The sequence below is a fragment of the Suricata suricatta genome, chromosome 8 (genome assembly GCF_006229205.1).
Source record: "Suricata suricatta isolate VVHF042 chromosome 8, meerkat_22Aug2017_6uvM2_HiC, whole genome shotgun sequence".
In the NCBI taxonomy this organism is placed as follows: Eukaryota; Metazoa; Chordata; class Mammalia; order Carnivora; family Herpestidae; genus Suricata; species Suricata suricatta.
In genome coordinates, this window is record NC_043707.1 from 105,530,712 (window position 1) to 105,547,157 (window position 16,446).

The following is a 16,446-nucleotide window of genomic DNA, read 5'->3' on the forward strand; positions in this document are numbered from 1 at the left end:
ACATGTAGTGGGCACGTAAACATCAAATGAGAACGATGCATCTGGAAATTATTATTATTATGGTTATCATTTGGGAATCATTAAAAATTCCTGCTCAGGCTTCATAAGCATTGTTAACACCAGGCAAATTTGTGGAATGTATTGATGATATTCCAAATGAAGGTTTTTTTTTTAATCCAAGACTCAAAACCCAGAAACCAAAAAGAAAAGTTTATTTATTTAATTCATGAAAAATTTGAAGTTCTGTATGGTAAAAGACCCCATAAGTTCAGTTTCATAAAAGTAAAAGAATGGGGAGAATTATAAAGAAAAGTTATAATCAAGGACTATTGTCCACATATTAAAGAGCTCATACAAATCAGTAAGAAAAAGACAACTCCATTGGAAAATAAGCATAGATGATATATGAATCACAGACAATAAAACAAAGATATGCACACATGGTCAATAATAAATTGTACTATTGTACTATTGTACAATTGAAATTAAATTATAGTACATCCATATCATAGAATATTATGAATCCATTGATTAGGAATAAGATATAATTTTTATTAAGTGCAAAAAGCAAGAATAATATGGATATGATCCCATCTATAAGTATACATACATACATATGTATAAAATGTATACATACATATATGAAACGTATAGGAAAAACTCTGAAAGAATACACACCAAACTATTCTGATTTTAGAAAGACAGGTAGGATGGGTCAGGGCAGAGACGTGTAGCATATGTGAAGTGGGATTTTTACTTTTTACTCTACATGCTTTTCTAGTGTTGGAAATCTTTTACTGTGAGCATATATTCACTTATTACTTGTGAAATTCCAAAACCTGTTTTTAAAAAAGAGCAGAAAACATATGGAAGTCACCTAGCAAAATTCTTGGTATATAGCATTAGTAGAAGCCAGCATCAAACAGTAATGATCGGAAAATCTCTCAAATCATACAGAAACAGATCTAAGCGATACAGGTATCATTGTACCCTGGGCTGTAACATTAGGGGAGTTTCTTCAGGTGCAAGTAGAGCCCATTCTTGGGCTTGAGGACAATCTGGGGCATGAAGACAAGAGGTCTGGTAGGATCTAGAGATACCTTGAAGTTAAGCAGGATCAAGGCAATGGCCACCTTTAACTGAATCATGGCAAAATGCTGCCCAATACAGTTCCTGCAGACACCAGGGGAAAGAAAGAGATACTTGAAGAAATGGTACTTGTTTCTGACTCTTTAGTAAGATGCTAGCATAACAAATCCGATGTTCATAGTAAAGTTGCATTTTCAGACCATATGCCACAGAAACTTTTGAATGTCCATTGTTCCCTGTGAGAATGTGAACCAGGAGGCTGCAATGTGACGCCTGTCCTAAACAAACTGGTACTTGGAGTTGCTTATAGACTTGTTTCTCCTGTGAGGATGTACGTGTCAAACCAGGGACTATAGTGGGTAACAGTGTATTGTGTCATTGACATTTGCTAATAGAGCAGAATCTGAATGTATACACACACACACACACACACACACACACACACACAAAGATAAATTTGTGAGGTGGAAGATGTAATAACTAGATGGGGAGAGTCCTTTCACAATGTATACAGATATCAAATTAGTATGCTACACATTTAAAGTATCTTACATTTTCACATGTCAGCTATACCTCAATAAATTTGAAATTAAGAAAAAAGAAAAATTATTTCTCCTGCATCAGGGATGGGCTGCATGGCTAATGAGCAAATTTGCATTGTGGTAGAGCTTTCTGAGGCATGGCTGTATAGGGTGTGATAGAGAAGGGCTTTGTCCTTTGTGAAACTGACTGGTCTATTCAGGGGCTCAAATAAGTACCAATATCACCTCATAACCTGGTGAGAAAATGGGGTTCCATAAAAGAATATATAGACCTGATATACCAAAGGGAGAATGCTGTCTCCAAGTAATCATTTCTGTGTATTTTCAAAAACTTCAAATTGTCCTCACCTTGGTCCAGCTGAGAATGGTAAGAAGGAGTAGGAGTGTCTCTGATCTGAATTCTCCTGAGAGAATCTCAAGGGGTCAAAGACCTGAAATGACAAAGCCACCCCACCACCATCCCCAAACACCATTAGCATATTTCTTAAGCTACTGCTTAGCAGTGATCAACAGAAATATAGAATGAGCTACATATGTAATTTCTTTTCTTCTTTTTCTTTTAAATAAGCTTCCTTCCCAGCACAGAGCCCAACAGAGGGTCCGAACTCACGAGCCTAAGATCAAGACCTGAGCTGAGATCAAGAGCCAGATGCTTAGCTGACTGAGCCACCCAGGCACCCTTATATATATAATTCCAAACATTCTGGTAGTCACTTTTTTTTAAAGGTGAAAGTAATTTTAATAATAGAATTTATTTTGCAGAAAATATTATCATCCCAACATGTACTTAATATAAATAATTATTAAGGAAATATTTCACATTTTTGTACTGTCTTCAAAATCCAGTGATATACACTGGGTACACATTTCCAGCACATCTCATCTCCCACTAGCCACATTTCAAGTGCCCAATAGCCACATGTGACTAGTAGCTACCACACTAGACAGTGCAATTCAAGATGTGCAGCTCTTGTCTAGCCTCCCCATTGACAAGTCTGCTACCCAGACTAAACTAGGAGAAAGCAGAAACACTAGGGTGTGATATTATTTTCACTTTGGAAGTAAGAATGCCCCCATCTTACCTAAAGAAAATGAAAACACTAATTTGAAAAGACATATGCACCTGCCACGTTGATAGAAGCATTATTTACAACAGTTAAGATATAGAAGCAGCCTGAGTGTCCATCCGTAAGTGAATGGATAAAGAGGATGTGGTGGATGGAATGGAATATTACATGGCTGTAAAAAGGATGAGATCATGCCATTTGAGACAACATGGATAGACCTAGAGGACAGTATGGTAAATGAAATAAATCAGACCGAGAAAGATAAATACTATATTATTCCGTTCATGAGTAGAATCTAAAAAAAAAAAAAAAACCAAACAAACAAGTACATAAACAAACAAAAAGCAGAATTATACCAAAAATACAGAACAAACTGATGGTTGTGGGGGAGGGTTGGGCAAAATTGGTGAAGAGGAGAGGGGAGATACAGGCTTCCAGTTACAGAATGAGTAAATCACAGGAATAAAAGGCACAGCTATTGACATAGTTAATAATACTGTAATAGTGATGTAACGGGACAGACAGTAGCTACACCTGTGGGGAACACAGCATAATGTATACACATGACAAATCACCAAGCCGTGCACCTGAAATGAATGGAACATTGTATGTCAACTATGCTTAAATAAAATTGATTTGAACATTTAAAAAAAGAATGCACCCACTTAGAAGTCAAGCTAAAGTGCTTATGAGGTCAATATTACTGAGACATGTAGTCCACCTCCCATTACACATGAAAGATCTTAAACCCTAGCCACGTATGTGAAAGAATCTGTGTAGGTGTTGTGAGTGTTTAGAATTTAAGAATGCTGAATTGAGGCGCCTGGGTGGCTCAGTCAGGTAAGCATCCGGCTTCGGCTCAGGTCATGATCTCATGGTTCGTGGGTTTGAGCCCCACGTCCCGCTCTGTGCTGACAGCTAGCTCAGAGCCTGGAGCCTGCTTCGGATTCTATGTCTCCCTCTCTGACCCTCCCCTACTCAAGCTATCTCTCTCTGTCTCTCATAAATCATTAAAAAAAAAAAGAATGCTGAATTAAGCACTCAGGTAAGCTATGCGCCTTCTTTTTGCCTCTGTAGATCCTCTCTCTTCCTTTTCTCACCCTGCTCTCAGCTCCAAGAAGCTGACCCACATGGTTTCTTTTAGGGTTGACTGATAGAAGACATTGATTGGCGATCTGGAGGGTGGGCAGAGAGAGCTTTTGGGTTATTTATTCCCTGGGCCCCACCCTACCAGGCTGCCTTTGGCTGGCTGCACACTCCACTGAAGGTCCAACTCCTGCCCAGGATCCTTCCCAGCACAACAATCTTTTTCCAGGCTTTGTAACCCCCTCTCTCGCCAGACTCAGAGGTGGTAAGCACTTCAAGAGTTCTTTGTTCCATTCTGTTTTTCTAAAGCCTACCCATACCTTTGTAAATGATTGCTTTTTAAAACTCTCCTCCAAGCCCCCAAGTTGAGTGTGCCATCGGATTTCTGCCAGAATCCTTATTGTTAAATCCAGCCAAAAAGAGTTTGAGTTGCCTGTGTGACTGCATGGGTAGTCTATACTCCTGCAGACTTCTAAGTAAATGCTTGGTAGAGCTTGCTAAGTAAACAGCTGTGGTACAGACTGTGGGCAATTTAGAACAAATTGTGTGGCATTATGTCTGTATGTTCATGCAAAGTGAACATAAAGTAGAAATAAAGGAAGGTGACAGACAGCTTTCCTTTAGGGAAAAGGTTGAACACTTTTGGTCTTTAAGTTTATTTTGTTTGCTTTCTGTCATTTGCCACTTTCAAGCATAGCTAGCAAAAAGTGAACATGGCATTAGTTCTTTGAAAGATTTACCTGTAAGACAGTCCTACCTTTGGGTTTTCCCAGATGGCGGAGTTATGGTGAAGGCCCCAAATACTGAGAACCACGGTTATTCCTGTGAAAGGAAAGAAATAAAAAAGATTGCAGAAGATGCAGCAAGTTGTGGGCTACTGTTACACCATTCTTCAATAAGAACTTTCTTCTTTAAGGGAAAGAGCTAGCTCCTGGCAGGGTTCTGTGTGCTGTAGATGATGCCAGTAATCAGGAACCCATGGGATGATGAGGCTTGGGTGACACCTTAGTTTTCAAAGCAATGACTTATTTAATACATGCTTCTATCTTAAGAAGCTATTAGTATCATGTAAAAATGATATCTGTTAATGGACTATATAGCACCCACCAGAGACAGTTTGGGTACAAAAGAATAGAATCACAATTCCATCATGCAGATCCAATGACAATTTCTGTTGGTTCTGTTCATAAGTGTAAGAGAGGAAATTTTAGCAAATATCCATGTGGTTTGGGGCTTAAAAAAAAGAGGAGAGAGATTTGGAGGATTATTTGATTATCACAAAAATTCTGGTAAATTTGGATCTATCCACAAAGTCACAGTAAGTGACAGGTTGTCGGTGTTTGTTACAAGCAGTCTTGTCAGCTTGTTTCCAAGGACAAGAGTTCACAGAACACTGAAGCAGATAAGTGAAGTCTGCCTCCCATCTGCCTTGATTGGAAACCTGTGCTCTAAAGAAAACCGGGCTCCAAGCGTAGGACCTCTGTGTGAGTTTTAGTTCTGTTCATCTGCACTTTGGGGTCTCTGGTGGGTTTTGGCTATACCAAAAGTATTTGAAAGTGCTTTGTAAACTGCGAAGCACCATATAAGTGTTGTTAAGATCACGTTCCAAGGGAAAAAAAATGAGAGAATGTATTTGAAGGCTCTGTATAGACTATTAAGTGCTGTACACTTACAAGAGTGATATTATTATGATGATGATGAAACCAAAGAGCCCTAGGGTCATCTAGATAAAGATGATGATGTTCATTTCCCATGAAGTCTCACCTGGGTCTCAAACTAAGGATAATCTTAGCAACAATTGTCCTCCAATGGAAGAAACCCTGGGTTGGGATTCTAGCAATCTAGGTTCTGGGACAGAGCTTTGCTTCAAATGGTTATAATACCTCTGGGAAAGTCTGGAAGCCACATTTGGTCAAAGAATTACTCACTGAGTTCTTAACAGGTACCCAACCCTAAGCCAGATGTCCTTAGGATTATCTTTTGACTCCTCTAACAGTTGAGAAACAAGCCAATCTTTGTCACTGTTGCTTTGTCATCCAGGATCCCATGGTCCCTAGGAACTGCTTAGGAAAAGAATACAAAGACCTGCAGGCAAGGAGCGTCCATCTGGGAAGGTAATGGGCTTGCTGAGCTCTCTGGAAATGGATGGTATTGGAGGGGCCAGTCGGAGTGACTCCTTGATGCACATTGTGGTGTATGACATCTCACCCAGCTGGTCCCTGAGGACAAGGAAGGAGGATAGGGAACTCAGACTCCATATCCAGTTTGTAAATATTGATTATTTTCCCTCTTTGGTGTTTATTCTTGGTAAATACCACCTCTAAGTTAAAGTTATTTTGCAGTTGGTTTATGTACCAGGATGTTCAGACTATTTCTGCCTCGGGGTCAGTGGAGGTTCCAGAAAGAGGGACTAAAAAAGTGCCAAATATCTTCGTGATGAAGCAAGAGGCTAATATACCAGTAAAGGATTTGCTAGTGGGGTTTCTGAAACCAGTTTTGCAACTCTTAGCTCACCATATAAATCAAGAATGTGTGAGGAATGACTAAGGACTAAAGAGAGGAGGGTGAAGAGTTTTAATAGGAAAAAAAAAAACCTTTAAGGAGAATTGTTGGAATGCCGGAGTACTGTGGAGAATGTAGGAGCACTCCCAAACCACGTCAGGCAAAAGGGGGCTTCTTGGGTCACTTAGGTAACATGAAATGTGCTATCTGGAGTTTGGGAAACAGAGGGGTGATAGGAAAGGTTGTGACTCAGAACTGGTAGGGAAGGAAAGGAGAGCAACTGAGACAAGTAAAGAGTGGTCCATTGTGTTTTGTGGGCCAATGAACTGGCAAGAGGCAGAGCTCTGGAACCAGCTTGAAAGGAGCTTTGAGGACAAGAATTCCCTTGCCCCATGAATCACCATGGCAAAGACCCAGTGAGGGAATCTCCATGAAACCCACAGATGCACCCACTGAGAATAAATGGAAGCACTGAATAGCTACTAAGCACAGAGGGCAAGATCACCCTAATACCACTCCTTTCTCCTTATCCTCAGTTCTTCCTGGGACCAGTTATGGAAGGGTCAGAAACAGCAGCTACTAGGTGAGGGAGGAACTGGTCAGTAAGAAGTCAACTACAACCCCCTCAGCCACCACTGGCTTCCAGACCCAAAGAAATGTTGAGCTAGGATGGGGGGAGATGCTCCCAGTGGATGTGAACTTACACTTTGTATTATTCCACTGGGCCAGCCAGCTTAATTGCTGAATGAGACTGCTCTTGTGACTTATGGATGGGAACTCTCTGAGATTCGGGTAAGATTTCACTCTGGAGATGAAAAGAACTTGCTCCACACAAGTATGAGGTATCAGAGGGAGAAGAATAGTTTTTTATTTGGACCTTAGCTAGTCAGCTAGTTATAAAATGACTGCATACATTCTGTCTATTTGCTTTACTGTGTTTCTGTTTGCTTTTCTGATTACTTATTTTGAATGCAGGCTTTGGCCATTTGGTGGTGTGAAATTTTAATTTTGAACTCTTCCTCTTCAAGCCTAGAATAAAAAGAGTAATTTTGCTTAGCCTGGCACTTTGCATATTTAAGAAACACAATGTTGTCCAACTTAGTCTTGGTGCAAGAAGAAGAGAGGAATTCTAACCTGATGCAGGAATGGCTGATGAGGAGCCAAATGGAGACACTGAATAACTTCCCAGCATTTTTGGGAATTGCTCTTTGCAGTGTGGTTTTATTACTGTCTAAAAGAATTGTAAATTTTCAGAATGCTCTGGACAAATTTCATTAAATGTAAGTGTAAGGTCATACTATGGAATAAAAACATATCTTATTGTTTACAAAATTATTTTCATTTCTCTCATTAAAATGAATGGCAGTTAACAGATCCTTTGGACTTTTTTTTCTCACCTGTCAAAAATTTCTTTGTTGTTTTCACATTTCACATAGGCCAAACAAGAATGAGGAAGGCCAATATTTGGGTTGTGTGTGTGTGTGTATATATATATATATATATATATATACACACACACACACACAGTGACTACAATGAGGCTGACCTTTGCATTTGAAATATAGTGTTTTACCCTACTCATGGGGCCAGGTGGCTCTTAGTATTTCTATCTTTATGTCCCTTTGACTAGCAAAACAAGGGTAAGTGAAATATCTAACTAGGGTAAAATATGTGGTTTATATTGGAGACATGTGTTTGTTTTTGTATCAGAGAGCATGTCTGAGGGTCAAATCCATAACCTGGGTGTCATTAACAGCAAGATAAGCTCAAAGTCTTGCACAATGGCATTGAAGTTTTCTACCTGCCTGACTCTTACTCATCCTAAATGAGGCAGCTAGGGTGTCAGATCTCCCAGGAAGTCCTCTGGAGTCCCCTATACCCAGTTAGGTGCCTGTCTTCTAGGTCTCTGTGGTAGCCAGCACATCTCTTTCTCGCTGCCCTTACCAGGTTATATGGCAATTCTCTGTATGGAGGTCTGTCTCCTGTACCAGGTTGTATGCTCATTGAGGACAGGATTCACATCAAATCTTGGACATTTTTTAAGTGCTCCAGTACTTAAAATGTCATCAGTTCATAATCCCTAGACTCAACTAAAGTGTATATCATTTGGTATTATGTGCAAAGTCCAAAGCCAGTCCTGAGGAGTGAACAAGATGGGAGACAGTGACTACAATGAGGCTGAAATGATATCGATGTGCACTCAGGTCTCAGAAGAGCAGCCCCACTTAAGCCCTACCATTTAATCTCTAAATGCAAATCTAGGGATCAAGTCCCATTCCCAGTGCACTGGAGCCTAGGTGAAGGAAAGAAATGAGACATTACACACCACTGATTAGAAAAACAATAAAACAGAGAACTTGTGGATGAGTGAACTTCTTTTGCAAAAGATATAGGGATAGTTTTGGTTCCTCTAGAAAAAGAACAGAATAGTAGCCTGCTTATTCTGTTTCTACAGGCATATATCTTAAAGCAATAATGGTCATCAAGGTTCCAGAGGAAAAAATAAAGCAAAATCCAAGGAGGGGAACCAGGATGAAATGTTTAAGAATGCAGATCTTACCAGGTGATAGAAGACCCATCCCCTAGAATTCCCCTGATCTCCTCCCGACATCTCTCCTGATGCTCGAGGTTCAGAGCCAGGTGGTAGAGGAGCCAGGAAATTCCCCCTGCTGTGGTGTCATGCCCTGCCACCATGAATGTGTTCACCTCAGACTGCAGGTCAATATCTGAGAAGCTGTTGTCATTTTCAGCCTGAAAGGTATAGTAGAGATATTTTTATGCAATGTCAGTTTACAGATCTTTGGAGCCCTAATCAAGATAATGTTTTTAGGGAAATAAATTAGAGTTCAAATGAGAGTTTCAATTTTAATTTAGTTCAACAAATACATGATAGGCACTTGTGGGGAGAAGCACTGGGTGTTATATGGAAACCAATTTGACAATAAACTATTTTTAAAAAATACGTAATAGGAGCCATACTTTGACCAGAGCATAAAGGAGAACCAATGTTAGGTAAGGAAAGCAGACCTTGCAGAGTTCTTCCAATCATCCTACCAGATTCATTCAGACTTACCAGCACCTTATCCTCCTCATTTTACCAGCTTGCCCTGTGACTCTCTCCCCATGTTTCTCTAAACTATCATGTATCTTTGCAATAGTCACTAAGTCCTGTCAACTGAGTAAAAAATTCAGTCTTCTCTGATTCCTTCTAGTGACAGAATTACAGACTTCTGTCTTGATCTCAAACTGTATGGAGCCAACCCATCAATCCAAAAGTCTTGTTGAATTTAGTTGATCAATGTTGCTTTTGTCTATCCTCCTCCTCAATCATCCGGGTACACACACAGTTAACTATATGAGCAGACATTTGAGATTTACCTGGGCAGAAAGGATAATATCCAGAAAATCCTGGCACTTCTGCTTCTGAGTGTTACCATGTTTCTTCTCATCCTTGAGAAATTTCTTTCTATCCTGGATTATCTTTTCTGGAGTAGAATAACAATTTCCCATTACCAAAGTGATAGCAAATACTTATTACAAACTCAAGGGCAACCATTAAAAAAGAGTATAATTTATATGCTAAGAGAGGAGAAAAATGCAATCATGTAAAATGCTCAATTAAAGCCAGAGAAGGCATAAAAAAGTGAAAGACAAAAGAAAAGGCAATGAATAGTAAGAAGTAACAAATACGGTTGTTATGAATCCAAATATATCAATAGTTACATTAAATGTCAATGGTTTACATACAACAATTAAAAGACAGAGACTTTCTGAATGGATGAAAAAAAAAACCCCAAGCTATATGTCATCTACCAGAAACCCACTTTAAGTACATAGAGATACATATAGATGAAAAGTAAAGGAGTAGAGAAAGATATGTCATGCTAACTAACCAAAAGAAAACTGGAGTAACTATATTACTTTCAGGCAGAACAGATTTAAAAGCAAGGAAGATTATTAGGGATAAAAAGATAATTATATAATGATAAAGGGGTCAATTCTCCAAGAAGAAAATCATCTTTAATGTGAATGCACCTAAAAACAGAGTGTCAAAATATATAAGGCAAAAAAACAACAGGAATCCAAGGAGAAACAGATGAATCTACTCTTATAGTTAGAGACTTCAACACCTCCCTGTCAGAAATGGACAGATCTAGCAGACAGAAAACCAGCAAGCATATAGTTGAACAGAACAATATTATCAATCAACAGGATCCATTTGACATCTATAGAATAAATCATCCATCAACAGCAGAATATATACACCTCCTTTTCAAGCTCACAGAGAACATTCACCAAGTTGGACCACATTTGGGACATAAGACACAAAATTTAAAAGAACATAAATTATACAAACTATGCTCTCAAACCACAATGAAATAGAAATCAATAACAGAAAGATAGTTGGAAAACTCCAAAATAGTTGGAGAGTAAACCACACTTTTCTAAATAACAAAGAAGTTTCAAGGGAAATTTAAAAAATATTTTGAACTAAATGAAACTTGAAATACAACTAATCAAAATTGTGGAACACAGTGAAAGCAATGCTTAGTGGGAAATTTATAGCATTGAATGAATATATTAGAAAAAAAATCTAAAATCCTAATCTTATAATTGATCTCAGGAAATTATATAGAAAACCCATTAAACCCAAAGTGTAAGAAATGAAATAATAAAAATTAGAGCAGAAAGCAGTGAAATTGAAAATGGGAAATAAAGGGATAAAAATCAATGAACCAAAAGTCGATTCTTTGAAAAGATCAATAAAATTGATAAATCTCTAGCCAGGTTAATTAAGAAAAAAAGAGAGAAGATACAAATTACTAATACCAGAAATAAAAAGGGAACATTGCTATTGACAACTATATGCCCATATATTTGATACCTTAGATAAATGGACTAAATTCTTGAAAGACATGATCTACCAACACTCATTAAGAGAAACAGATAATCTGGATAGACCTATATGTATTAAATAAGTTAAATCAATAAGACCTTCCAAAACGAGGAAGGACCAGGTCTAGATGACTTCACTGGTTTATTGTTTCAAACATTTGAGAAAGAAATCATACTAATTCTTTATAATCTATTTTAGAAAAAAGCAGAGGGAATATTCCTCAATTCATTTTATGAGGCCAGGCATTATCCCAATACCCCACCAGACAAAGTCATTATAAGAAAAGATAACTACAAACCAAATATCTCTCATGAAATAGGTGCTAACATTTTCAATGAAATATTAGCAAAAAGAATCCAACAATGCATAAAAGGAATTATATACCATTACCAAGTGGGATTTTTTCCAAACATGCAAGTCTGACTCAGAATTCAAAAATCAATTAATGTACTCTATCACATTCAATAACTTAAAGAAGAAAAATCATATGACCATATTAAAAGATGCAGAAAAAATATCTAACACAGTCTAACACCCATTCACAATTTTAAAAAACTCTCAGAAAACTAAGAATAGATGGGGATGCATATCATAACACATTTATCAAAACCCATGGAGCGTACAATATAAATAGTAAGTCCTAAAGTAAACTAAGGACCTCAGTTAATAATGTTTCAATATTGACTCATCAATTATAACAAATGTATCTCACTAAAGTAAGATGTGATGAGGAGAAACTGCATAAGGTGGTGGAGGTGAGAAAGCATATGGGAACTTTCTATATGTTTTATTTAATTTTTCTGTAAACTTAAAGCTGTCTGAAGAATAGTTTGGTAATTTTTAAAACACATACTACAAAATCGTTTTAAATGAATCAGGGATTCCAGTACATGAATAAATAGACCAATGGAACAGAAAAGAATGTCCAGAAATAGGTTCAAGTACATATGTGAATTTAGTATATAAAAATAGTTATCTTAAACACTGGAAAGGATGGAACTTTTAAATAAAATTAAAATTTTAATTGAAGTATAGTTAACATACAGTATTATATTCATTTTAGGTGTACAGTGTAATGCTTCAACAATTCTACATATTACTCTATGTTCATCATGTTAAGTACACTCTTAATCCTCTCTATCTATTTCACCCATCCCCCCACCCACCTGTCCTCTGGCACCACCAATTTGTTTTTGTCTCTTTTTTCTTTCTTTGTTTTATTTCTTAAATCAAAAAATAGTAGTGAGATTGAATGGCATTTGTCTTTCTCTATTTGACTTATTTCACTTAGTGTAATACCTTCTAGGTCCATCCATATTATTGCAAATGGCAAGATCACATTCTTTTTATGGCTGAGTAATATTCCACTGCATGGATATACCATAGAAAACATGGAGCTTTTTAATAAATGGTGATGGGACAACTGGGTAACCATTTGGTAAAGTTAGGTCAACACTTTGCACCATGTGTAAGAATAAACCCTAAACGGATCAGAGATCCAACTGCAAGAACAAAACCATGCAAGCACTAGAAGAAAAAACATGGACAAATGTCTCTACAATTTGGATATAGGGCAGTGATTCTCAACTGGAGGTAAATTTGACCCCAGGGGACATTCACCAATGTCTGTAGACATTTTCAGTTGCCACAGTCAGAGTCCTACTGGCATCAAGTGGGTAGATGTCAGGGATAGAACTAAACGTCCTACAATAAACAGGACAGCTCCCCACACAACAAAAACTTATCCAGACCAAAATGTCATTAGTGCAAGGGTTGAGATGCCCTAGAATAGAGGATAGCTACTGTCTACTACTTAAAATCCAGATGCAATAAAAATAATTGATATGTCACCTGCAAATATCCTCTCCCATTCCATTAGTTGCCTTTAAGTTTTGTTGATTGTACCCTTTGCTGTGCAGAAGGTTTTTATCTTGATAAGACACCAATAATTTATTTTTGCTTTTATTTTCCTTGCCTCCAGAGACATGTCAAGTAAGAAGTTGCTTCTGCGGCCTAGGTCAAAGAGGTTCCTGCCTGTTTTCTCCTGTAGCATTTTGATGGTCTCACATTTAGGTCTTTCATTCATTTTGAATTTATTTTTTTATGTATGGTGAAAGAAAGTGGACCAGTTTCATTCTTTGGCACTTTGCTGTCTAGTTTTCCCAGCACCAATTGCTAAAGGGACCATCTTTATTCCATTGGATACTCTTTCCTGCTTTGTCAAAGATTAGTTGGCTATATAGTTGTGGATACATCTCTGGGTTCTCTATTCTATTCCATTAACCCATGTGTTTTTGTGCCAGTACCATACTGTCTTGATGATCACAGCTCTGCAATACAGGCTAAAGTCTGGGATGCATCCAGCTTTGGGTTTTTCTTTTAATGGTTAAAGGGTTAATATCCAAAGTCTATAAAAAAAACTTATCAAACTCAACCCCCCAAAAACAAATAATCCAAAGAAGAAATGGGCAAAGACATGAATAGACACTTTTCCAAAGGAGATATCCAGCGGCGCCTGGGTGGCTCAGTCGGTTGAGGGTCCATCTTCAGCTCAGGTCATGATCTCACAGTTCATGGTTCACACCCCACATGGGGCTCTGTGCTGACAGTTCGGAGCCTGGAGCCTGCTTTTAATTCTGTGTGTACCTCTCTTTCTGCCCCTCCCCTGCTCATGATCTGTCTGTCTCTCTCAAAAATAAATAAATGTTAAAATTTTTTTCAAAGAAGACATCCAGATGTCAAACAGAAGCACGAAAAGACACTCAACATCATTCATCATCAGGGAAATATAAATCTAAACCAAAATGAAACACCACCTCATACTGCTCAGAATGGCTAACATTAGCAACTCAGGAAACAACAGATATTGACAAGGATATGGGGAAAGGGGAACCCTTTTGCATTGTTGGTGGCTACAGCTACTCTGGAGAACAGTATGGAGGTTCCTCAAAAAATAAAAAATAGAACTACCTTATGATCCAGCAACAGCACTACTAGGAATTTATCCAAAGGATACAAAAATGCTGATTTGAAGGGGCACATGCACCCCAATGTTTATAGCAGTTCTATAAACAATAACCAAATTATGGAAAGAATCCAAATGTCCATCGACTGATTAGTGGATAAAGAAGATGTGGTATATACTACATGGCAATAAGAAAGAATGAAATCTGGTCATTTGTAGCAACATGGATGGAACTCAAGGTGTTATGCTAAGTGAAATAAGTCAGGCAGAGAAAGACAGATACCATATGTTTTGACTCATATGTGAAAAGAAAAAAAAGAGGACCTTGGGGGAGGGGAAGGGGAAAAATAGTTAAGGAGAGGGAGGGAGGCAAACCATAAGAGACTCCTAAATACTGAGAACAAACTGAGGGTTGATGGCGGTGAGGGAGAGGGGTGATGGGCATGGAGGAGGGGACTTGTTGGGATGAGCACTGAATGTTATATGGAAACCAACTTGACAATAAACTATATAAAAAAAAGAAGATGAGGTATATATTCAATGGAATATTACTCAGCAATGAAAAAGAATGATATCTTGCCATTTGCAACAACATGGATGGAACTGAAAGGTGTTGTGCTAAGTGAAATAAGACAGATCCCATATGATTTCACTCATATGTGGAATTTGAGAAATTCAACAGATGAACATAGGGGAAGGGAAGGAAAACTAAGATAAAAATGAGGAGGGAGGCAAACCATAAGAGACTCTTAAATACAGAGAACTAACTTAGGGTTGCTGGAGGGGGGTGATTAAATGGGTGATAGACATTAAGGAGGGCACTTTTGGGGATGAGCACTGGGTGTCATATATAAGAGATGAATCACTGGGTTCTAATCCTGAAGCTAAGACCACACTGTATGTTAACTAACTTGAAAATAAATTTTAAAAAATAATAAAAAGGAAAAAGAAAAACATCAATATTGTTAAATTAACTAAAATGTAACATTTTTAAAGAGGTTTTATTTTGAATAAATTTAACATTTATTTTTTCCCTAATACTTTGCATTTTTTTGGTTTTTTTAATAGTTTATTGTCAACATTTTGTTTTTTCATCATAGTTATGTATTATAAAGAAATAGTAAAGAGTTTTTTCAATAACCCTTTGTAGATGCCCCAGTTTCACTCTCATTAGTCATACTAATGTTAGCAGTTTCTGTGTGGCCATGATGTGAACCAATTTGGAACTACTACATATAATGCCCATCTGTGTCTTAAATTTTTAACCTAACCTGCTTTTCTGACTGTCCTCCTTATAATACTACATCCATGTGTGTTTATGTGTGCCTGACTGTGCCTGACTGTGCTTGTGTAGGTGTGTCTTGCAAATTTCCTTGAGGCAAACATATTTGCTAAACTAACTATATTTTATGTTTAACATTTATTCAGCGTCAGGCACTGTCCTAAGAGCTTTGTGTATATTAACATAGTTAATCATGACCACAAACCTGGGAGAGACGTTTCTTTTTGTCCCCATTTTACAGATGACACTGAGACAAAGCAGTGAGTAACTTGCCTGAAGTCACACTGTTAGTAAGTGGTGGAGCTGAGGAAGGATTCATTAACTGTTTTATAAATATTCTCTATTAGTGTGTTGATGAAAAGTTATGTTGAGTTGTTTACAGAGCTTAATCTATTTTAACTTTTATGTTTATGTTTTGCCAAAACTATCTTTGAACTGAGCTTCTTTTATTTATTTATTTATTTATTTATTTTTGTGGTAAGAACACTTAACCTGAGATCTACCCACTTAACAAGTTTTTACATGCCCGATGCAGTATTGTTACTTGTAGGCAGATCTCTAGAACTTGTTCAGCTTGTGTAACTGAAACTTTCTACCTACTGAACAACTCCCTGTCCCCCCTTCTTTTGAATGTTTGTCCATGTTCACTCTATTCCCATATCCATTCCCATGTTGCATGAATGTTTTAGTTTGTTGTTATTCCTTCATGATTACTGCAAGCTCTATGCAAAAAGCCATATGCCCTGTGTGCTTTGGGATATTAAATGACCCCTTGTTATATTTGTATTAACAATTGGACATAATAATAAACGGGGTATAATATATAGACCAAAGCTAGAACAAACTATCTTAAAGTTTATATGGAATCATAAAAGACCCCGAATAGGCAAAGTAATATTGAAGAAGAAAACCAAAACGGGAGGCATCACAATCTCAGACTTTAGCCTCTCCTACAAAGCTGTCATCATCAAGACAGTATGGTACTGGCACAAAAACAGACACATGGACCAATGGAA

At 37.6% G+C, this 16,446-nt stretch overlaps 1 protein-coding gene across 1 annotated transcript in view; it reads right to left on the minus strand.

Annotated features, from left to right (window-relative positions):
• Nucleotides 1-246: 246 nt before the first annotated feature.
• LOC115298925 (cytochrome P450 4X1) overlaps nucleotides 247-16,446 on the minus strand; it is a 30,960-nt gene continuing 14,760 nt past the window's right edge. Inside the window, exons 7-12 of the mRNA XM_029948114.1 lie at nucleotides 9,665-9,771; nucleotides 8,847-9,037; nucleotides 5,870-6,003; nucleotides 4,542-4,606; nucleotides 1,980-2,062; nucleotides 247-1,173 (exon numbers count right to left, since the gene is read on the minus strand). Of these exons, the coding sequence (XP_029803974.1) occupies nucleotides 1,005-1,173; nucleotides 1,980-2,062; nucleotides 4,542-4,606; nucleotides 5,870-6,003; nucleotides 8,847-9,037; nucleotides 9,665-9,771 (749 nt within the window). The 3' untranslated portion in view covers nucleotides 247-1,004. The remainder of the gene's footprint in view (nucleotides 1,174-1,979; nucleotides 2,063-4,541; nucleotides 4,607-5,869; nucleotides 6,004-8,846; nucleotides 9,038-9,664; nucleotides 9,772-16,446) is intronic.